The sequence below is a fragment of the Citrus sinensis genome, chromosome 9, assembly GCF_022201045.2.
Source record: "Citrus sinensis cultivar Valencia sweet orange chromosome 9, DVS_A1.0, whole genome shotgun sequence".
NCBI classification, from domain to species: Eukaryota; Viridiplantae; Streptophyta; class Magnoliopsida; order Sapindales; family Rutaceae; genus Citrus; species Citrus sinensis.
The window spans coordinates 30,137,850-30,160,651 of record NC_068564.1 but is presented as its reverse complement, the minus strand read 5'-3'; the positions used below and the strand labels follow the sequence as shown (position 1 = coordinate 30,160,651).

At 34.9% G+C, this 22,802-nt stretch overlaps 1 protein-coding gene across 2 annotated transcripts; it reads left to right on the top strand.

Annotated features, from left to right (window-relative positions):
• Window positions 1–1,412: 1,412 nt before the first annotated feature.
• On the top strand, window positions 1,413–22,677 carry LOC102631045 (brefeldin A-inhibited guanine nucleotide-exchange protein 5). 2 transcript variants are annotated; one of them, XM_006474482.4, is made up of 34 exons: window positions 1,413–1,601; window positions 1,739–1,848; window positions 4,918–4,990; window positions 5,417–5,654; window positions 5,844–5,965; window positions 6,049–6,107; window positions 6,679–6,736; window positions 6,815–6,899; window positions 7,018–7,215; window positions 7,408–7,466; window positions 7,588–7,657; window positions 7,741–7,809; window positions 8,417–8,539; window positions 8,624–8,677; window positions 8,774–8,856; window positions 9,037–9,133; window positions 9,244–9,342; window positions 9,468–9,668; window positions 9,807–9,917; window positions 9,988–10,172; window positions 11,324–11,941; window positions 12,181–12,598; window positions 14,471–14,710; window positions 14,876–14,999; window positions 15,098–15,246; window positions 16,885–17,241; window positions 17,764–17,930; window positions 18,001–18,251; window positions 18,624–18,796; window positions 19,794–19,910; window positions 20,261–20,397; window positions 20,520–20,847; window positions 21,909–22,004; window positions 22,180–22,677. In XM_006474482.4, exons 2-34 carry the CDS (start codon window positions 1,746–1,748, stop codon window positions 22,240–22,242), a joined length of 5,325 nt encoding a protein of 1,774 aa, XP_006474545.1. In that variant the 5' UTR covers window positions 1,413–1,601; window positions 1,739–1,745; the 3' UTR covers window positions 22,243–22,677. The 2 variants fall into 2 exon arrangements, with proteins under 2 accessions (XP_006474545.1, XP_006474544.1); XM_006474481.4 differs by having other exon boundaries at window positions 1,705–1,848.
• Window positions 22,678–22,802: the final 125 nt, after the last annotated feature.

Below are 22,802 nucleotides of genomic sequence, written 5' to 3'. Positions count from 1 at the left end.
TGAAGTTTTAGAATTATTATATTTTTATTTATGTGGAGGATATTGAAATTTGATCATTTGTAATTTTATTTCTAAATCTGTAGGTTGTTAGAATTATTATTATTTTTTAAAATAGAGACTAGAATATTCAAAAATTATTATTTTAAGAAAAATGGGGATTGAGTCCCGTTTTAATTCCCACTCAATTCAGAGATTTTCGAGGACATACTTGAATTATCCCCAATTATAATTTTTTGGGTATAGGGTGGATTTGAGAATATAACTTCGAACTCGGGGTCAGGTTCGGGTTCGGAGATCATGATACCCGCCCCGAATCTGCCCCCATTGACATCACTATGACTTAATCCACTCTTTACTTATCTGAATAACCTTGATTACCAATGTAATTTTATTAGGGAGTAAAAATAGTATAATATATTATATACAGTTTCAATATGTAGATGACGTATTATAATCATTTTACTGACATTTCGTTTGTATTTTTGTCCGAAAAATGACTGCTGTTTTCTCCGTGAGTGAAATGTGTATGGTATGTCAGTCTTATTCCGTCAGGTAGATGATATATCGTAAATGATAAAAATTTTGTACGACATGTCGTAATTTATTAACTTTATGTAAGACATGTCTTTTCGAGTTTCGTTACACAATTGCATGTTGTATTTTTGAATGGATAATTTTTAAAAACCTCCATTGAGGTTTGGGCTTGTTGCAAGTAGATGGCGAGAATTTATTTATTTGTAAAAAATCCTCCACCGTCAGTTAACTTTAACATTGACCGTTAGTTGACTGTGCAAAGACAATATTCCCCTTAACAACAGTTTGTAGACGGAAATAACTAAAAAAAAATTAAAATTATTGGCGCGAAAAGCACATACCCTATTTTTTGACAATTTTATCCTTATCAATTCCAAAGATTTACAATATCATAGGTAAAGATTATAACTATTTCATTTTCAAGTTTTTAATTTTATTTTTTTTGTAGGAACTTTAAGAAAATATCAATAATTTAAAGGTGATTTTTAAAATTTTTAATTTTATCTTTTTTGTAGGAATTTTAAGAAAATATCAATAATTTAAAGAGGGTAAAATAGCTAACAATTTTAATTTTTTTTTAGTTATTTCTGTCTACAAATTGTTGTTAAGGGTAATATTATCTTTGCACAGTCAACTAACGGTCAATGTTAAAGTTAACTAATGGTAGGAGATTTTTTACAAATAAATAAATTTTCGCTATCTACTTGCAACAAGTCCAAACCTGAGGAAAATTTTTTAAAAATTACCCATTTTTGAATGGAAAACTCTATTTTACTGTTCAATGGAAGTATGATTATCCTAGCGAAGGGGTCAAAAGCAAATTAATCACAAAAAGAGGGATTACAGATAAAATACATTGCTCTCTAACCCGACATCAATATTCATCATTTTCAAGTTTTCAATCTAAACCGGGCATCGTCCGGGCTCATCGCAAATGAACCCCAAGCAGCTCAACACAAACAAATCACAAGCAACAGAATAGATCTGTTTCCTCCTCCGTTCTAGATCTCTAACTATCTTGGCAATTTCGTTCACATTTCTCTTCTTCATCACCAATCGCAGCAAAGGTACAATTACACTCTTTTCCTCTCACTGCTTCATTTTCACAGATCTTATACGATCTTTCACATTGACATCGTTGTTTAATTATTAATTTGTATTGCTTTAAAGGTGTCGAACTGTTTTATTGTATTCATATTCGAAGAGAAGAAATGGCGGCTGGTGGATTCGTGAGCCGAGCGTTTGAGTCGATGCTCAAAGAGTGTTCTGGCAAGAAGTTTCCTGATCTTCAAAAAGCTATTCAAACTTATTTAGGTTACATCCTATTCTTCTTTTCTCTTTGCTTTTACTTTAATTTTTACAATTCTCTTGTCAGTTTTAATTGCGTTTAACGATAATTATCCATTTGTTGTGCTTGCTTGGCTCTCTCTTTCAAGTTGGTTGCGAATTGGGATATGTTTCTTTTCCTTTTTATTTTAAAGATGATTTTTGTGCTATAATTTTCATGATCTGAACTGTAGGAAGCTGTATTTAAAGTCAAGGATTTGAGCCACTCTTTCAGAGTTGCATTTTTGGTTTCTTTGATGCGTATGTTGCAGTAGGTTAGTTGACTATAGGGTTATTTAGCCTCTCTCTGGCTCCATTAAGTGATACTGAAATGCTAATCAGAATTGCGAGTAGAGATATAAAACAGGAGTATCCAGTCATTATAGAACTTATGGTCTTTAATTTCAGAGAATTTAAAAGCTAGGGATTAATGGAGAGCTTGATGAAGAGTTTAGTGTCACTTGAATAATAACTAAGTGATTGATGACTTGTATAAGTGTGGTAAAAGATTCTTTCCGGTCCTGGGTTCTACTGCTTTAGTTCTTGACTCCCAGATAACATACTCGTTTGGTTCAGTTGTCAGAAAAAATGGTTTGGGAATTGGTATGAGGAGGTTTAATTGTTGAAGAAATTTGGAATTTGTAAAACAGAAGATGACTGTGGAATTGGGAGGTGTTTGCAAATGTGACAAAGAAAAATGAAATTCGAAGCAAAGATACCTGAACTGCGAGATTTTGAAGGATATGATCGGATGGATGATATTTTTAGAGAGAAGAGAGCAATTTTAAATCATAGATTTGAGGATATTGTGTTTGGAGAAGCAATTTGTTGGAGAGAGAGCCGAGACTTTGTGAGTTAAAGATAGAGATAGTAGTTTTTGGCTGCCATACAGAATGGAAATGTGAGAAAATGGAAACTCAATAAGAAATTTTTCATTGGACTGGATAACATTAGAGATCACAGAAACATCGGGAGGGGGATTTTGGGTAAGCTGTTAGACTGGAATCCTATGGTTGGAAAGATTATTTTTTTGAGTTCTGTGAAGTTAAATCTCAAGGACCAAACAGGGTTTCTATGGCTTTGTTTCAAGAATTTTGAATATCATTGGCATTTTTTGTGTAAAACTGTAAAAGGTAAAGCTGGAAGGGATGGTATATTTCTTTTCATGGCTTCATTTTTCTGTCTTAGCCTCTTTTCTCCAGCTAGGCTTAAATGGGTGATTCTGGCTTCTAAGTTTGTCTACTGAGAATTTGGCAATCTCGGCTGAGATAAGATAAACGTTTGTACCACTTATTTTTATTTGATGGCACTCTCTTGTTGTTTGGTTAGAAAGAAACTAGAGGATCTTTTAGGATCATTGAGTTGAGGAGGCAGGTTTATTATGGGATAAGGTTCAATTTTGAACTTTTAAAAGCCTTTAAGTGAATTTTGAAATTTTCTGTTTTTTATTTTTTCCAATCGAGAAGCAGTGGCTCTATGGTTTGGTTCATGTTTCGTTGATGCTCATCACCAGGTTTGGAACTCTCACTTGTGACTTTCAATATGTATTGTTAGAAGAAAGAAGAAAGAAAAGGCTGTCCGACAAACTTTATTGGTTGCAAGAATATGCTCTCTTGACTTTCATTAATCATGTGTACGTGTGTGTTTCAAGCGTAGCATTACTTTTAATTAAATCCCTACTCTACCAATGTGAGTAGAATTTAGACCCCAAATCTCTTGTGTCAATCCAAGAGATTTTACCAACTAAACTAGCTGTCAGCCTAGCACCCACAAATATTAAAAGATGAAAGAGGCATTATTCGGCAAGTTTGTATGTGTTCAGATGCAAGCTAAAGTTGGGAAAACGGGATGAAAATGAGTTTTCATCGTTTGATAGAACTTTGAAATTAACTTTTTGAACAAAGTAATCAGCTATCTGGAAGAGGATCTCTTTGTTGATCATTTACTTTGTACCCAATGTTTTTGCATCGTGCATTTGACCTACAATGTTGAAGCACATGTGCATTCGTGATATACATTGTACCCAATGTATTTGGAAACTTAATATGTGAATTGTCAAAAAGTCGAAAGTCTTAAGTTGGGTATGGATTTAGCAATTAGACCTCTTCCTAGATGTTTTTGTCATGTAGAATTAGGGCCCATATTTTAGCTATTACAATTGTTTTTCTTTTCTTGTTGAGTTGTATTTGTCGACCTTCTCTCTTTGAGATATATATCTGTGAAGAGAGAGCATGTGGTTTCTCTTTTTGACTGTCACTTTCTTTTTTATGGCATTCCTTAAGGACAGAAGGAATGAAAACCATTGTATTTAAAGGGTTGCAGTATTCTAGCTTGAAAGCCTGACCTAAAGCACGGCAAAACTTAGTATTTTCAACAGTTCAGGTGGTGGAGTTAATTAAGGTCAAATGGTAGCATTGAATATTGTTAATTTAGTGACTAAAAATTATTGAATTTGAACAGATTGATGTTTGAGAGCTTGTATCTCATTTTAAGTCACTTAGTCATTGACTGTGGTGGAGAGCTTCTGTTACATTTTAAGATGCAAATAACTTGGTACCATTATAATTTGATTATTATCATTATATGCCTATGTCATGTATATTCTTTTCCATTTGTAATGTTTTCGCTGGACATAATGTTTTCAATAAAATGTTTCCCTCACTTCCATGTAGGGATAGCAAAAATGCCTGAGCCCTATCCGGCCCTGCCCAATTGGGCTTTGGCATGAGTTTTAGGCCGGGCCAGGCTAGGGCTTAAGGTGTTTGACTTCTAGTTGTTGGGATTTTTTTAAGGCTTTTGTTTGATTTGACTTGCTATGCTATGATGGCTGGTTGCCATATCTGCAAGTATTTCTGGAAATAAAGAAGACTTGCTTTATGTTAGACGTAGGATGGGGAAATAAAGATGGGAACATGGATTTTGATACATATATATATATTTTTAATCGTTCCCTTTCATTTCATGCTGCGTGGTTCGCATCTTATTTTTTGTTATTTTCTTTTCCAAAGATATTCACTCATCACACTCACTTCTTAATTTATTTTTATGTTTATTCAGATAATGCAAAAGAGGTGAAGCCACCTGCATCCAGTGAAACAAGTGAAGCAACAGCTTTGGCAGGAGATGGGAGGTCTTTATCTGCTGGTCTATTTCATAATTCAATTTCATATTATGCTACTATGTGTTAGAGTTGTTACCTTGATACTGTTTAAATGTGCATATATAAAAAAAGTTAGATTGCTATTCTTGTTGTGAAATTAATAAACTATGTCTCCGAGCTGTCAGGTCTTTTCAAGCAGCTAAGTGATTGTGTGAAATTACGAGTGAGATCACACAGTGATTGTATCAAACTGCAGCATGCCGGTTATGCTTATTATCAAATTCAACAAACCCAATTTGCATATGCTATCTTAGAAATGCTACTGAGTCTTCTATCTAAAATCTACTTAACTTTTTTCTCAAAAAATGCTACTGAATCACTTATTGATGACTTGATCCTGGCTTGATGTTTTAAAGCCTAAATAATCTCTCTCTTTCATTCATTTTTTCCTTGTAGTTCAATTGAAACTGAAGCTGGAGCTGCCGAAAAAGGAACAGAAGCAGTTCAGTTACCTGCTGAGCAGACAGAACATATTGGTAAGACGGTGGGTGTAAGTGGGAGTGTTGCTACTGCCTTAGCAAATGCTGGTCACACCTTGGAAGCAGCTGATGCTGAGCTTGTCCTGAATCCTCTTCGACTTGCAATTGAGACTAAGAACTTGAAATTGTTGGAATCTGCTTTGGATTGTCTTCATGTATGTTCTGTCTGTTTTATTGTTTGATTATTAGCACCTATTCTTATCAGAGAGTGGCCTTTTGTGAGGTCATGCATAGGTCCACGAACGCCGAAGTTCAAGCCTTTCTCAGATCCTGTAATTTGTGAACTATGCATTATCTGCATGGTATTTACTAAGATTTTTTTTTTTTGACTTCCATTGGCACAGAAACTTATTGCATACGATCATTTAGAGGGAGATCCTGGTCTAAATGGCGGTAAAAATGCCCCACTCTTTACAGACATTCTGAACATGGTTTGTGGTTGTGTTGATAATTCATCATCTGATAGGTATGTGTCCTATATTGTCAGACATCTTTTTTGTTGTATATGTTGCTTGGTTTTTCTATTTGATTTTGATCTATAATGTACAGTACCATACTGCAAGTGTTGAAGGTACTCCTTACTGCTGTGGCATCCGCAAAGTTCAGAGGTATGTTTTCCAGGGATAGAAATGTTTGTCTTTCATATTTTACTTCTGGTTGTGAACTGAGTGTTCTAGTGTTTTCTCTGTTCATGTATGTATGTAGCTATAAGCTCTAAAATTAGTGAAGTGGACTTATTGGTCCGGTGGAGCATAGTGCATCTTAAGATGTGGGATGCTGGTATAAGAAACAAAAGTGCTCTAGCGTTACACTTGGTCCATTGTATGTAACACTCATGTCATGATGGAATGTTCTATATGTGTTCTGAGGTCACTTAATTCTTTGATTGCTGATTAGTTGTAACTGCAATCAGGTGACTCTACTGTGCTGGAAAGTTTGTAATGTATGTGGGTGTCATTGTGATATGGGTTAAGAGTGCCAGTTGTCAGGGCCTTGGATTAGTCAAGTGAGTTGTATGTTGGGTTGATATCTGCTTAGGACATCATTTGGCACGAAGTCTGATGCATGCAGAGAAACATACATAGTGTCTCATATTCATATGTCAATTATTTATTCATTTTCCTTCAAGTGCTTTCAATTTATCAAAGTTATTCTCTTTATGATTCTTATTCCTTGCAGTTCATGGGGAGCCTTTGCTTGGAGTTATTAGAGTATGCTATAATATTTCTCTTAACAGGTAATCTTTTGAACTTGTTAAGGGTAAGAAATATATATCTAATAGAAAGTACTCACAATTTGAAGTTTGGATGTGTAGCAAGAGCCCTATAAACCAAGCGACATCAAAGGCAATGTTGACACAGATGGTCAGCATTGTAGTCAGAAGAATGGAGAACGATCAGGTTTGAATTTGAAGTTCTTATCTTGAAATGTTTCTGAATGTTATCTCTGTTATGAAGGGGGAGAACAATTAGCTTGATTTCTTGAGAAAGTCGGTAACATTTGAGAAACAATATTCAGGTCTCTACTTTACCTACATCTTCTGGGCATACAGAGACTTCTTCAGCAGATGATGCAAGCCGCACGCCCGAAGAAACAACCTTGGGTGACAAAAATAAGGATGGGATGACTTTAGGAGATGCACTGACCCAGGCCAAAGACACACCTATTGCCTCTGTTGAAGAACTTCATAATCTTGCAGGTGGTGCTGACATCAAGGTGTGTCTATTTACTGATTCCATCCATTTTGTGCAGTAGCAAGAGTAATCCATTTTTTCTTCCCATGGGGATGTATATTTCCAAGGATTCATGCATGGCTTATGCTGTCTATGAATGTTTTCTTTCTTTCTTCTTTTGTTCCTTTTTGGGTGTCTATTTGGTCATGAGTCAGCACTTTTATATGTTGAACAGGGTTTAGAGGCTGTTCTGGACAAAGCAGTACATCTTGAAGATGGAAAAAAGATCACAAGGTATGGACGTAATGCAATACCTTAGATTCTGTATTTAAGAATTTCATGGTCAGAATAAAATTTTTTTTTTTGGGGGGTATTTTCTTGAATGCTTGGTGCTTTATCTTTTGAAATCTTTTAGAGGGATTGACCTTGAGAGCATGAGTATAGGACAACAGGATGCTTTACTGGTATTCCGCACCCTCTGCAAGGTTGGTTTTCTTAGTATTTTGTATATTATTGTTAGGATTACTGTTCCTCCCTTATGATTTCCTTAACATGCTGTTGTATGTAGATGGGGATGAAGGAAGATAGCGATGAAGTCACAACCAAAACACGTATTTTGTCTCTTGAGCTTCTGCAGGTTAGTATGATTTATTGGTGCTTTGAATTTGCATACTTCAGTTGGTAGACTCTTTGCATAATGCAATTACTGCTGTCTAAACTACTTGTCTTCAGCTTGGACAAGTTTTTTATTTACTTTTTTTTTACTAGAAAGCTATGACAGTGGTATTAAGGAAGGTTTGAGATAATAGATGCCAAGAAACTGTGTAAGAACTTACTTTTACAAAAAAAAAGGTCATATCATAATATCCGATTAAAAATGGATATCGATATTGAAAACAGATCTTCTCATAGTGTTGTATGGTGTATAAATTTATTTGCTTTTTTAAGAAAATGAGAATTTTTTTGCGTTTTAATAAATGATTTCCATAATGATATGCTTGATTTTGCAATCAATTCCTGGAAAATTTTATGATACTAAGTTAAAAATGTAGCCAATACTGTAAAAAATCTCATTTATTTGAAGAATTTGGTGTGAGGAGAGAGAGGAAAGAGGGGGGGGGGGGGGGGGGGGGGGGCTGTGGGGAACTAGCTGAAATCTTCCCACTTAATTTCCTTAGGGACCGTTTTAATGATGATGTGCTTGAGCATTTATGCAGATAGTGATTTTTGATATGGTGAAACAGGGACTGCTGGAAGGAGTTAGCCATTCATTTACAAAAAACTTTCATTTCATAGACTCAATAAAAGCATATCTTTCTTATGCTTTGCTGAGGGCTTCAGTTTCACAATCCCCTGTCATATTTCAGGTTTAGCATCATCATTTAATATTTTTCTTTTGTTCACACTGTTTGATAACACTGATTTATAAGTGCTTTTTCTTTGGCTGGCAGTATGCAACTGGAATTTTCTCTGTGCTTTTATTGCGATTCAGGGAAAGTCTTAAGGTATGATATTTGACTGTTCATTGGAGCAAACGTTTTCTTTAGGGCACTGTTAATTTGATGCAAATTTTTGTTGTTTATGCTTATATTTTTACATAGGGTGAGATTGGCGTTTTCTTTCCCTTGATAGTTCTACGATCATTAGATGGCTCTGACAACAACCAAAAAACAAGTGTTCTTCGGTATGACATTTTTTCTTGTCTATTGCATGTTGAATAAATATGCATATTTGAGTGGTCTTTTTTTTTTTTTTATTACTTTGTATGGTTATGTGCGTCTCTGAGAAAATATGTTTTAACATATTGCCATATAGTGGTTCATATAGTTTCCTTTTTCTCTCCTGATCAAGTGGTGTTTGGCAGGATGATTGATAAAGTTTGTAAAGATCCTCAAATGCTTGTTGATGTATATGTGAACTATGATTGTGATCTTGAGGCTCCAAACTTGTTTGAGCGTATGGTAATTCTCTTGTGTTATTCAACTATAATGTTCAATTATACATTTTCTTGTATTTAAACTATATTTCATACATATAATGTAGCTACATTGGCTATATTCTTCTTATGTAGGTTACCACGTTATCAAAAATAGCCCAAGGGACACAAAATACAGATCCAAACTCTGTTATGGTATCCCAGACCACTACTATTAAAGGTTCATCACTACAGGTAGGCTTTGTGTTGCCTGCCTCCTGGAAATCAGATAATATATAATTATGTTGCCGTGTGTGTGCATACATGTCAATAGAAAGTGCTGAATGATCTTTTCTTCCTTGATCTCTTTACCTTTCTAGTGCCTAGTGAACGTACTTAAATCTCTGGTTGAGTGGGAGAGGTCGCGCAGAGAAACCAAAAAGAAGAATGAAAACAGTCTGTCTCTTGCAGAAGAGGTTAATGCTAAAGAATCTGTAGAGATAAAAAGCCGGGATGATGTGCCCGATAACTTTGAAAAGGCAAAAGCTCATAAATCTACCATGGAAGCTGCCATCTCTGAGGTAATTGATTGGGACTTTTGTTGCTGCTTAAAATGTCTGGCTATAATGCTTGTACTGGACTGTTGACTTCATATTACTTTTGATCTTGTTAAGGGCCCAAGATGTAATCAGGTACTTACAGTTTCAATTGCATTGCAGTTTAACAGGAAACCTGTAAAAGGCGTGGAGTATCTGATATCCAATAAGTTGGTGGATAATGACCCTACTTCAGTTGCCCAATTTCTTAGAAATGCTGCCAATTTGGACAAGGTAGAATATCTACTCTAACCTTAATTTCATTGTTGTTATGGAATTGTGTAAACCCTTTCTGTTTTTTCAGGCTATGATTGGTGATTATTTGGGCCAGCACGAGGAGTTTCCTGTTGCTGTCATGCATGCTTATGTTGATTCAATGAAGTTCTCTGGCATGAAGTTTGACACTGCAATTCGTGAACTCCTTAAAGGATTCCGACTTCCAGGAGAAGCCCAAAAGATAGATCGCATAATGGAAAAGTTTGCAGAAAGGTATGAGGGTTTGGGGCATGTGTGTCTTTTTGCATGTTGAATACAGATGTTTTATTCCTTTTTTTTTGGGGGTGGGGGGGGGGGGGGGTTAGGAAACTGAATACAGGTGAAATTTTTTGAATTATGAACATAGTATGATTATGATAAGGTATTGTGCTGTCTTGCTCATCATATAGACTTCCTTAGCTCTTCAGATCAATTTTTTGTTTTTAATTTTTCATTAGTGAGTGGTTACAATGTACAGATATATAACAGTCTGGGGTTTCTTGGGACTTTGGATACATACATTTATAGTACAACCCAGAAATCTGCCCAGACTAGCGCAGAAATCTACTCCCACTAACAATATTGGGGAGAATACGCCTATTCTGCACTTTTAGTGGAAAAGGGTAAGAGCATGAGGGGTCAAACCGGTACCTCAATGATGTTGAGCGCACCAGCCCAAATGGCAGCTCTTCAGATGTACTTGGTCTTTGCAATTGTTGAATGTCTGATTTGTGACATTAATTTAGCTGTATTGTTTGTTACTCATTATATTTAGACTTCATCCAGTCTACAGCCTGAACCTTTTAGCGTATGTATTGAGATTTTCTCTGAAACTTGATTTAACCCTTTGGAAGTTGCATTTTTGGGCTCAATCTATTTGGCGTGCAAGGATATGTTAGTATGAAAGGCTTTAATTCAAATCCCGTGTCATTTGTCAATTCATATAATATGTATTAAGTATTTACTGACTGATATGAAATCTTTGTTTCTCATCACACACCCAAAAAACCAAAAAAAAAAAAATTCTAATTATCCATGGTTTTCATTTTTATCACATATAAGCTCTGTTTGTTTCTTATCATGCGCAATGAGCTTCATGCATGAAGCTCATCGCGTTGTTTCTGAGTTCTATGACTGTGCTTTGCAGGATGAAAGGAGAAAGACATTTAGTTACTTCTTTCTATTCAAGTCCATAAGCTTACTGTCATCAATTTTCTAAAATCATTCATTTTGCCTTGACATTTGTTTTTTTTTTTTTGGTGGGGGGGGGGGGGGGGGGGGGGAGTAGTAAAGATGTGATGCAAGCATCAACATAGCATATGGAACATATTTGCCTTTATATTGCCCAGTGGTGATTGGTCTTTTGTATGTTGTCCCTCTGGCAGATATTGTGCAGATAATCCGGGTCTTTTCAAAAATGCAGATACTGCTTATGTTCTTGCTTATTCAGTTATATTGTTGAATACTGACGCACATAACCCAATGGTCTGGCCTAAAATGACAAAGTCTGATTTTGTGCGCATGAATGCTGTAAATGATGCTGAAGAATGTGCCTCTACAGAACTTCTAGAGGAGATCTATGATTCTATTGTTAAAGAAGAGATAAAAATGAAAGATGATGTAGCGAAAAGTAGTAGACAAAAGCAAGAAGGAGAAGAAAGAGGTGGCCTTGTTGGTATTCTTAATCTTGCTCTTCCAAAACAGAAATCATCGACTGATACCAAGTCTGAGAGTGAAGCTATCGTCAAGCAAACACAAGCTATATTTCGGAATCAAGGAGTAAAAAGAGGAGTTTTCTATACTTCAAATCGGATTGAACTCGTAAGACCAATGGTTGAGGCTGTAGGATGGCCATTGTTGGCCGCTTTCTCTGTTACGATGGAGGAAGGTGAGAATAAACCAAGGGTTGCTCTTTGTATGGAAGGATTTAAAGCTGGGATACACATAACGCAGGTTCTTGGAATGGACACCATGCGTTACGCTTTTCTAACGTCTCTTGTCAGGTAGAGTAGCATTGTTTTCTTACATGTGCGCCCCCGCGCGCACACACATAAAGTCTCTGTTTTCATTTTACTTATATTATCAATTTATCATAATTCTAAAATTTTTAATTTTGTTTTGACAATTTGCTAAGCGGCATTATTACTTTTTGTTCATTGAAACGTTGTATGATGTGCTTTTTGATCATGAGGCACAAACTCTTATGCATGATAATAATGTTTTTTCAAACTCTTGATTTCAGATTTACTTTCTTGCATGCTCCCAAGGAAATGCGTAGTAAAAATGTGGAAGCATTGCGAACTCTGCTTGCACTATGTGACACAGAGCCCGACTCACTTCAAGACACATGGAACGCAGTTTTGGAATGTGTTTCTCGGCTGGAATTCATCATGTCAACTCCTGCTATTTCTGCAACTGTTATGCTTGGATCAAACCAGATCTCTAAGGATGCTGTTGTTCAATCTCTAAAAGAGTTGGCCGGGAAGCCTGCCGAACAAGTTTTTGTGAATAGTGTTAAATTGCCTAGTGATTCGATTGTGGAGTTCTTTAATGCTCTATGTGGTGTATCAGCTGAAGAATTAAGGCAAACACCAGCTCGTGTTTTCAGCTTGCAAAAACTTGTTGAGATCAGCTATTACAATATGGCTCGTATACGGATGGTATTTCCTTCTTTTACTGAAACTGCTGCCTTCTTCTTAGGAGAGTTATATCAATAAATTCTTAGCTGAGGTATTAAGGGGGATCACAGTAATAGTCTTTCTAACAGAAATTGGAAGGCTGACTTTTGTTATCTGACCTAACAACAAAACGATAAAGTTAGGAAGATGTAAGATAGTTGCTTTTTGCCATGCTTAGGCTAGAGCTTTCCTTAATTTAAGATGCTTTCTGACTTGTTTAAAATTGAACTTGAGGGGAATTACATACAGAAAAGGGAAAAAAGATGAAAAAGATAGAATCAATGGCTTCCTTTCAGGAAGTTCTATCAATGGTTTGTATTCACTGGGTTATCCCTCTGCTTTGTTTTTATTTGACACAGTTGACTATATTGCGTGTTCTTTTAGAGAAATTTCAGACTTTACTTTTAAATTTTCTGTAGTGTTTAGTTCTGTATTTAAATCTAAGTGAGAATGTAGGATATGTACATCTTGATATTTCACCTTAAAATTCTACATTGTCATATACATAGAAGTGAACAAGAATTTCGTGAAAAGAGAACCCTAAGAAGTCATAAAATGATATATACAATTGTATACAGAGCACCTGTGCAAAATAAAGCAAATGATCTATAGGACTGTATAAGCTTAGTAATAGAGGAATATCGAAATTCTTTAGTAATAAAGGCCCAAAGTGAGAGTAGTAAGATCATCCTATCCCACAAAAAGTTGGTGTTTACCTTGTATCTTCAACTAACAAGAATTTTGAGCTTACCTTGTATTTGTCTTGGGGAAAAAAATTATTCAATGAAATAGACAAGAAATATTTTATCCCTTTGATTGCCTGCTTGAACATTAGATTTACAGGGTGAATTTACGTTTATCAGTTTATGTAAAAGAGATAATGATCTTTATGCGGACACTTTTGCTGTGATTTTTCATTTTCTCTCTTATATTTTTGTTTTTGTTGTTCTTATTGACCATTTTGCTTTTATCTTTTTAAATGTTTTTCTGACAAATGTAATTTTAATTAAAGTTTATTTTTATTTTTTTCAGAGCATGCTATTCTTTAGAATTTTTTTTGGCCCCATAATTTTTATTGAGATTGTCTATGGTCAGAAAGATATTTTCATGTTTCCTTAAAAGTGGTTTGATTACTTATGACTCTTTTTTACCTTAAATATGTGATATACCTATTCTTCCATTAGAAGGTTTTGTTATCCTGTTATGTTGATCTTGCAAGCTGTTGTACAATGTGTTAAATAATTCTTCCATGGAGTTAAAATTCATGGAAATTATTCTGTTGAAACTTTTGGCTGAAGAGAATCATTTTTGGCTTCTTGCTGCTGCACAGTCATATTTTAATTTGAGACACTGCATGCTAGTTGGTAACAAAGATATTGTCTGACTGTATCTCTCTTGGTTTAAACTGCTATTGCAAACTTTAAAATAATATTTGTCCCTTTTGATTGATTCTTTTTTCCATGCTTTCCTTTGATTCAGACGCTAATGTTTAGCTGCTTTACGTAGTTTCCGGTTGTTGTGAACTAGGATATGCCTAAATGTGTTAGTGGGCCCTTTTGCTGGTTGACTGCCCAGTAGCTACATCATGTGTATATGCTTAATTCAAACTTTTATGGGAAAGTAAATCATGAGCATTGCTAGATGCAGAGGCATGGCTTAATATTATATATCAGTGTGCATAGACACTTGTACCCTGGGACATTGAAATTTTGGAATGATCAGATAGACTTTGTATGTGCTATCCTAACAAAATGGTGAACTTCTCTAATTGTGTTCCCTAATGTGATGCTTGCTTTCTGCCAATTTTATTTTAGTTGTGTGCAATTAACGTTGGGACTGATGTTTCTGCTATAGGTATGGGCAAGAATATGGTCTGTCCTGGCAAACCATTTTATTTCTGCTGGAAGTCATCATGATGAGAAAATTGCTATGTATGCCATTGATTCTCTGAGGCAGCTTAGTATGAAGTATTTGGAGCGGGCTGAACTCACCAATTTCACTTTCCAAAATGACATTCTTAAACCATTTGTTGTTCTTATACGGAACAGTCGCAGTGAAACCATAAGGAGCTTGATTGTTGACTGCATTGTTCAAGTAGGTTTACTTCATTAGCTTTTCTTGGATGCTATAACTTTTTACCTTTTCCTTTTTTCTTTCTCCGGATAACAATCTTTTATATCAAAATGTGTGAGCTGCTGATGTCCTCTGGGGAGTTGTCCAGTGTTTGACACTGCTGATTGATTCTGGTATGAACTGCAGATGATAAAATCTAAAGTTGGAAGCATCAAGTCTGGATGGCGTAGTGTTTTTATGATCTTCACAGCTGCTGCAGATGATGAAGTGGAATCAATTGTTGAAAGCGCCTTTGAAAATGTTGAGCAAGGTTAGAACTTACCTTGTTCTTTCCATTACCAGACCCAATTTATTGATGCTTAATTTTATTCCAAATCCAAGTTAATCTGACATCGAATACATTTGCAGTTATACTGGAACACTTTGATCAGGTTGTTGGAGATTGTTTTATGGACTGCGTCAACTGTCTTATCAGGTTTGCCAATAATAAAACTTCTCACCGCATAAGTCTGAAGGCAATTGCACTTCTCCGTATTTGTGAAGATCGTTTGGCAGAGGTTTGTTTTTATTCATCAGCTTCATTTATCAATCGAGTCTTTTTTGTTATTCATTGTGCAAGAAATTTTTGTCGTTTGGATTATATTTTTCATCTCCTTCTGTTGTATGCCCTTTCTTCTACATCTTTTTTTATTTTTTTTCCCCTTTCCTGAATTTGGAAATGAAAAATAGTCGAATGTAGCTGTATCACCCTTCAATTTTAGCAACTATTCAAGTGCTTACATTCCGTTCCTTACTTAAAGATGCTTGTTTTAAGCATTCTCTCTCTCTCTCTCTCTCTCTCTCTCTCTATCCTTATATCTATATGTCTAGAGCGAGAGAGAGAGAGAGAGAATGCTTAAAACAAGCATCTTTAAGTAAGGAACGGAATGTAAGCACTTGAATAGTTGCTAAAATTGAAGGGTGATACAGCTACATTCGACTATATATATATGTATATATGTATGTATGTATGTATGTATGTATATATGTATGTATGTTACACACACACACACACATAGGGCACTACTGAGAACATGGACACTATATCGTGGATTATAAATAAGCAGTCAAACTGATTTTTAAGAGTTTCAAGTGTCTGATTTGAAAATTGGGTTGTAACCTTTTAGTTATTTGTGTTTGACTATTGTCTTACCCTAGACCACATGTCAACAAAATTACATGGTAAAGGGCAGATGTTGGATTGTATGCATGCTGTTGTTTACGATTAAAAACCCTTATTATTATTCTTTTGGTATATATTACTTGTGGAATTAAATTTGTTATAACCAATGTATATTGAGATAATAGATGTCATATGTAATATCACCCATTCTAAGAGGAAAAAATTGTATCAATAGCTTTTAAAAAGAAAGGCCACTTGCTGAACAATGTCAACAATTACTGAACACTTGGCACTGAATGATTGGTGCCACATAGTTGTATCCTAACTTAGTAAGCCTAGCATTACAGATATATTTATCTGCTACTTTAGTTTTTGCCTTTGAAATTATCTTGTTACAAGGACATATTTTATAGGGTAAAAGCTCATTTAGTCCATATATTTTAAGATTAGTATCCATTTAGTCCCTATATTTTTTAAAATGCCTCGAAACATCCTTGCCGTTAAAGTATTGATACCCCTACTGTTAATTTTTATTTCTTTGGTCTTACTTTTACAATATTGCCCTTTTATAATAATTTTTTTGTTTGGACATTAATAAAAATAATAATTAAATTACTAATTTAACCCTAGAAAATTAAAAAAAATATTAATTTTTAATTGTCAAAAATTGTATGCAAACTACCAAGTGTGCAAATGGTGCTTGCAAAAAATTATTATAATTTTTTTTATTTTCTAGGGTTAAATTGGTAATTTAATTATTTTCTTTTTATTAATGTCCAAATAAAAAATTATTATAAAAGGGTAATATTGTAAAAGTAAGTCAAAAAAATAAAAAAGTAATGATAGGGGTATCAATACTTTAACGGCATGGATGTTTTGAGACATTTTAAAAAATATAGGGACTAAATGAACACTAATCTTAAAATATAGGGATTAAATGAGCTTTTACCCTATTTTATATATATATTTCTCTGCATTGATTGCTTTTCTCAAGTACAGTACCTGGCATAGTTAAAATGCTTGTGGATTTTAGGGGCTCATACCTGGAGGAGATTTGAAGCCCATTGATGTTGAAACTGATGCAACTTTTGATGTGACTGAGCATTTTTGGTTCCCAATGTTAGCTGGTTTATCTGATCTAACATCAGATCCAAGACCGGAGGTTAGAAGTTGTGCACTTGAAGTTCTGTTTGATTTGCTGAATGAGAGAGGTAGCAAGTTCTCAGCATCTTTCTGGGAGAGCATTTTTCATCGCGTCTTGTTTCCAATTTTTGATCATGTGAGGCATGCTGGAAAGGAAAGCTTAATCTCTTCTGAGGATGAGTGGTTTCGTGAAACCAGTATTCATTCGCTTCAGTTGCTTTGCAACCTTTTCAACACTTTTTACAAGGTATTCATGAGCTGAGTATTGTCCTTTTTGAACTTCCTTCCTGCACACCCCCCCCCCCCCCCCCCCCCCCCCCCCCCCCCTTCCCACCCAAACAAATTGTGGAAAGGAGGGTCCTGAATTGCGGCAGTGTTAGATTTATCTCTGTCTATTTAATGAGGCTACTTGCACATGAATTGTTTTTTTATTCTGTTTAGTTGGCCTATACTTTTATAATTCAAGTGTAGATCATTTTTGTGATCTTTTAGGGATTTTTGTTTTGACTTGATGTTAACTTCTTTGCATCTTCATTGCATTTAATATATGTTTCTTTGTTTCCTTAAAAAAAGAAAAAATGCAAGTAATATGTTAGTAATGTTATTGTTGGAAAAAGTGTTAATAAGGATCATTAGTGCATAGCAGGATAGCATAGAACTTGTTAGTTTTTTCAACTTGACTTATGTGTTTTATTAATCAATATGGGAATTATTTTTGTGATTAAATTTGCAGTAGTTATTGGTGACGTGAAACTTCTTATTCATGCAGGAGGTATGCTTTATGCTGCCACCACTACTGAGTTTATTGTTGGATTGTGCGAAAAAACCAGATCAATCAGTGGTTTCAATTTCTCTGGGTGCATTGGTGCATCTCATAGAGGTTGGAGGACACCAATTCAGTGAGAGTGACTGGGATACATTGTTGAAAAGCATAAGGTGCTTATCTGTTATTATTGAGGGATTTTACTATTTATTCTATCTTATTATATTTTGTCTTGTTTATCAGAGATGCATCTTACACTACACAACCACTTGAGCTGCTCAACGAAAACCCGAAAAACGTAACAGTGGTAATTAGAGATTCAGAGGTCGGAGCTGGTGAAGCAGATAACAATCAGTTTGGTGTCAGTGACAACGGCAAGGTATCTACGCTTTCATCCCCTACTATTGGAGCTGATGGCACTCCAAGGAATCTAAACACACCATTTTCACTGGATCACAATCAAGAAGCGGGGCTACGTTTGGATGGATCAGAAGGTTAGCTGTTTGAATTTGTTTCTAGAAATATTTGTTCATAAGATGCCAATGACTTAACTCTATATCCAAAATGCTGCATTTCTGCTAGTTTTTTTCCTTGGGAAATGGATCACAGAAAACTGATTAATGGTTCACAAATATTTAAATTGCTCATTCGGTCTGCAGAATCAACTTCTCCCCTTGCTACTGATTAAAGGAATTAACTTTTTTTTCCCCAAAGATTTATTAATTAAACACACATGCATACTACATGAGACTTGAACCCAAGATCTAGGTCTTGATAAGGCTGACTACTAACTAGTGTCGCTAGGCCTTGATCTCAACTAATGAGTTCAGTATAAACCTTAAGCATGAAAATGTTTGTTCTTGTAGGTGTTCCATCACCATCAGGAAGAGCTCAGAAAACTACTGAGGCCTTCCAGCGGAATCAGAGCATTGGTCAAAAAATCATGGGAAATATGATGGACAACCGTTTTCTTAGAAGTTTTACCTCTAAATCAAAGAGTCAAGTACCAGATGCTTCAATACCATCATCTTCACCTAAGGTAATATTCTAAAGGATATTCTCATAAGCTATGTAACATTGACTGTTATACACATTTTTTCCACTTTTGTACCTGAGGCATAAATATATTGTTGACTAGCATATTTAATTTGTGTCATTATGCTATTTTATTTGGCTAATAAAATAAAAGTTAGAATCAATAATATTAATGTAATATGATTGAACTTAGAAAATATTTAATTGATCTAATCATTTAGTAATATGAATGCGTAACCCATAATATGAAGTTTATATTTATTAATCCACCATTATAAATAAAATATTTTTATACATTTAAAAATTAAATTAAATTTAATATCCAAACTAATTCAGTTAGTCTAGCCCTATTCTATCTTATCCAATCCAATGATATTTGATCCAGTCCAAGTTGGCTAACCAAATGTGCCCTAATTGTACACTTATTGCTGGCACTGGCAGCTAGTTTCTTGTGTTGGTTGTTAGGTGGCCTTGCCTTGATGGGGAATCATTGTGTCAGATTAGCCATGGTAGGACTTTGAGAGATATGTTAGATTGGAGACTGTATAAGTCTTACAAGTTTGAAGTTAAATTTTTGTAACGTTGTGAAGGATTCTGGGTGTGGGGTTTTGATGTTAATATTTACTTCCCAAAAGCAGCTTGTCATCTGAATTGTAGTGTTCCAGAGGTTCTAATAGCTGATGGTACAAATCTTTCTTTGGATGAGTACTATTAGTTTTTATACAAAAGAGACGCAACTTATTTTGGTAGTTTCCCTTTCTGGTCAAACGAAAAATATATTGCATTTAGGATTTTATATTTACTCATTCTATTAGCTGCAGCGTTTTTTTTGGCCCTCGCATTTATGTAACTATCAATTCAAGATACCTTTTGTCTCTCCAGTTTTACATATCTATTTAGTGGGATATTAAATAATACTTTAATATTGATGCACCTTTTATTTGCTTGCTATTAAAGTAAAATACTTTTATTTCCTTTTTCCTGAACTGATGTGACTGCAGCTTCCTGATGCTGTGGAGCCTGATGCCAAAGATGAGGAAGAAAGTCCCATTTGGGCAACTATCAGGGGCAAGTGTATCACTCAACTATTGCTTCTTAGTGCCATTGACAGCATTCAGGTTTGGTTCGGATTCTTTTATATATTCAAAGTTTCAAAGTGCTGCCTTATACTTTCCGCAAAATCTTTTGATGCCTTTTTGTTTTGAACATTTCTGATCATTTGGTAATTGAACTTGATAGATTTTATAGTATATTGATGTCTGTATGTTTATTTGTGTGTTATTAATATTATATCAATTATTAGGATAGATTTGCTTCCATCGAATTCTTCCATTTTATTTTTTTTCCTCTGCTGTTATTCCTCACTTATTAGGTTATGAAAATTTGATAGTAGAGATAGAATACACCTTTTTCCCTGCTTGCCTTTTTTTTTTTTTTTTTTTGACTAAAATATCTTCAAAACTTACAGAGAAAGTACTGGGGCAAGTTGAAAGCGCCACAAAAGATTGCGATAATGGACATTTTATTATCCTTGCTAGAGTTTTCTGCTTCATATAATTCATATTCCAACCTCAGAATGCGGATGCACCATATTCCCGCTGAAAGGTAGGCAGCATGTCTCACTGAAATGTATTTTCTTCTACAGGTTCCCCCCTCAACCCCCCTCCTTTCCTCTTTTCCCCTCAACCTAGGAGTAAATCTAACCTTAACAATTTATCTTTGAACAGGCCTCCATTGAATCTTCTTCGCCAGGAATTAGCAGGAACCAGCATATATCTTGATATCTTACAGAAAACAACTTCAAGATTCAATGGAAATGGGGAGGAAATCCCCAAATCTAATGGTTCTCAGGGTGTTGATACTACTTTAGATGATAATACATCAAGCTGCATCACACACTTTGATGAGAAACTAGTAGGTATAGCAGAGGAGAAGTTGGTGTCTTTCTGCGAACAGGTGCTTAGGGAGGCATCTGATCTCCAGTCCAGTGTAGGGGAAACTACAAACATGCATATTCATCGGGTTTTGGAGTTACGGTCCCCAATCATTGTTAAGGTATGCTATATGTCATATAGGTTATTTTTTATTATTTTGTATTTTTTTAGTTAGTTATACTTTGCCCCAGTTGATTTATGAAACTTCTCTGTCAATCATTTACCTTGTCTAAAAGCTACATACCCTCTTTACCGAGCTCATAACACCTTTATGTGGAACTTGTACCTAATTTCATTATATTCAAAAACTTTCATGTATTGATTTTATGTTGCATGTCCAGACTTAGCAGGAAGAACTCAGTTTCTTTGTTTGCTTATGTTATCCCCCTGCCTTTTTGCTTCCTTGAAAGGTTGATTTCTTTGTTTTTCTTCTGCTTAGTTTCTGCCTATGCAGTTCTGCTTTTGCCTATAGAAAGTAATCATAATAGTAATTCAGCACTGCTATTTCTCCTCATTTTTTTATTTAAGCAGCTGGATTGAAGCCCTAATGAAATACTATTCCTTTTTGTTTTGAACAGCTACCAACTTAGCATGATCTTTATTCATTTTCTAGATCTTTATTTCTTATGATTATGATAGCTTTAGTGCTTTGTTGGATTCACCTGAGTGACGTCAAAGTAACTTCCAGCTTCCTTTTTGTGATTGCGCATTATATGCTAAACATCTTAATAGCCATAGTTCCACATGGTTATGCCTTCATACACATGCCGTGTCTTGAAAGATGTGACATTTTACTTGATTCGTCTTCCCATTTACTTATTATTAGTTAGAGCATCACCAAAAAACTCTTCAAATGAGATTTTTCAAACAAGATAGTGCTTCTCTCTCTTCAATATTGAATAGATTTGAAGAATCTTATTCAGAGAGTTTTTTAGAGCCTTTAATTTAGTATTTATATTATTTTTATCTCATAATTCATGAAGAGAGAAAAGTATTATAATTGCTATTGTAGAGAAAAAAGTTTTATTACAATAATATATACTTATTTTTATTTGAATAGTCTTTTGGGAGATGACTTCTTTTTTCATTCTTCTATTTACCACATAGGTAAGCAAATAAGTATTTGAAGAGATGACGCTATTACAGTGTTTCACAAAGTTCATGTACTATTTGTTCTTTCAGGTGCTTAAAGGCATGTGCCTTATGAACAATCAGATCTTCAGAAGACACCTACGGGATTTTTATCCTTTGCTTGTAAGGCTTATTTGCTGTGACCAGGTAAAGCCCTACTTCCAGAATATTATTTAGATTTTTCCGTTCTTGCCTTAAATAGGAAATATCATTAATAAAATCTAATTTGCCCACTAAAGAAAAACCATTTTTTGTTCATTGGTCTATATAAACTGTTGAAAGCTATAATTGTTGGAAAACTGATATTTTCTTCATATTTCAGATGGATATTCGTGGGGCTGTTGGTGATCTTTTCAGGATGCAGTTAAAAGCTCTCTTACCTTAGTTTTCTTGATTTGCCACTTATTCAAATTTCTCGGAAGGAATGATTTTCAGCTTTGCTGCGCATTCCATGGCTGTTGGTCTCATTTTTTTTGTGAATTTGTTAGCACACATCTGTGCCCTACTTTTGACAGAAAGTGTAGCTTTGTAATTGTTTTTGTAGTATATTTGCCCTCCAGAAAAGACAATATATATATTATAGTGATGATCGTCCTTTAGGAGGGAAAGAGAAACCTGTAGGAGGGGAAGGGAAACCTAAATATTCAGAATCCACCTTGTCTTTTTGTGATCTCTACATTTCGGCTAGTTAGTTATAAAGGAAGCTTTGAGAAAATGCTCTAAATCTGAATTCTGCGGTTGCATGTATATTGCCCATGTGAATAGTGAATCAATCTTATGTAAACTCTGTAATTTTAAAGCGTAAGATGCTGGTTAGATATTTTGCTTGCTTAATGTGCAGAAGGTAAAAGTTCCAAAAGCTTGGATGATAAATTCTACAATGAACCAGCTGCTCCCGTATGGTAGAAGCAAGGGATGGAAAGATTAATTTTCAATTTTTCATTC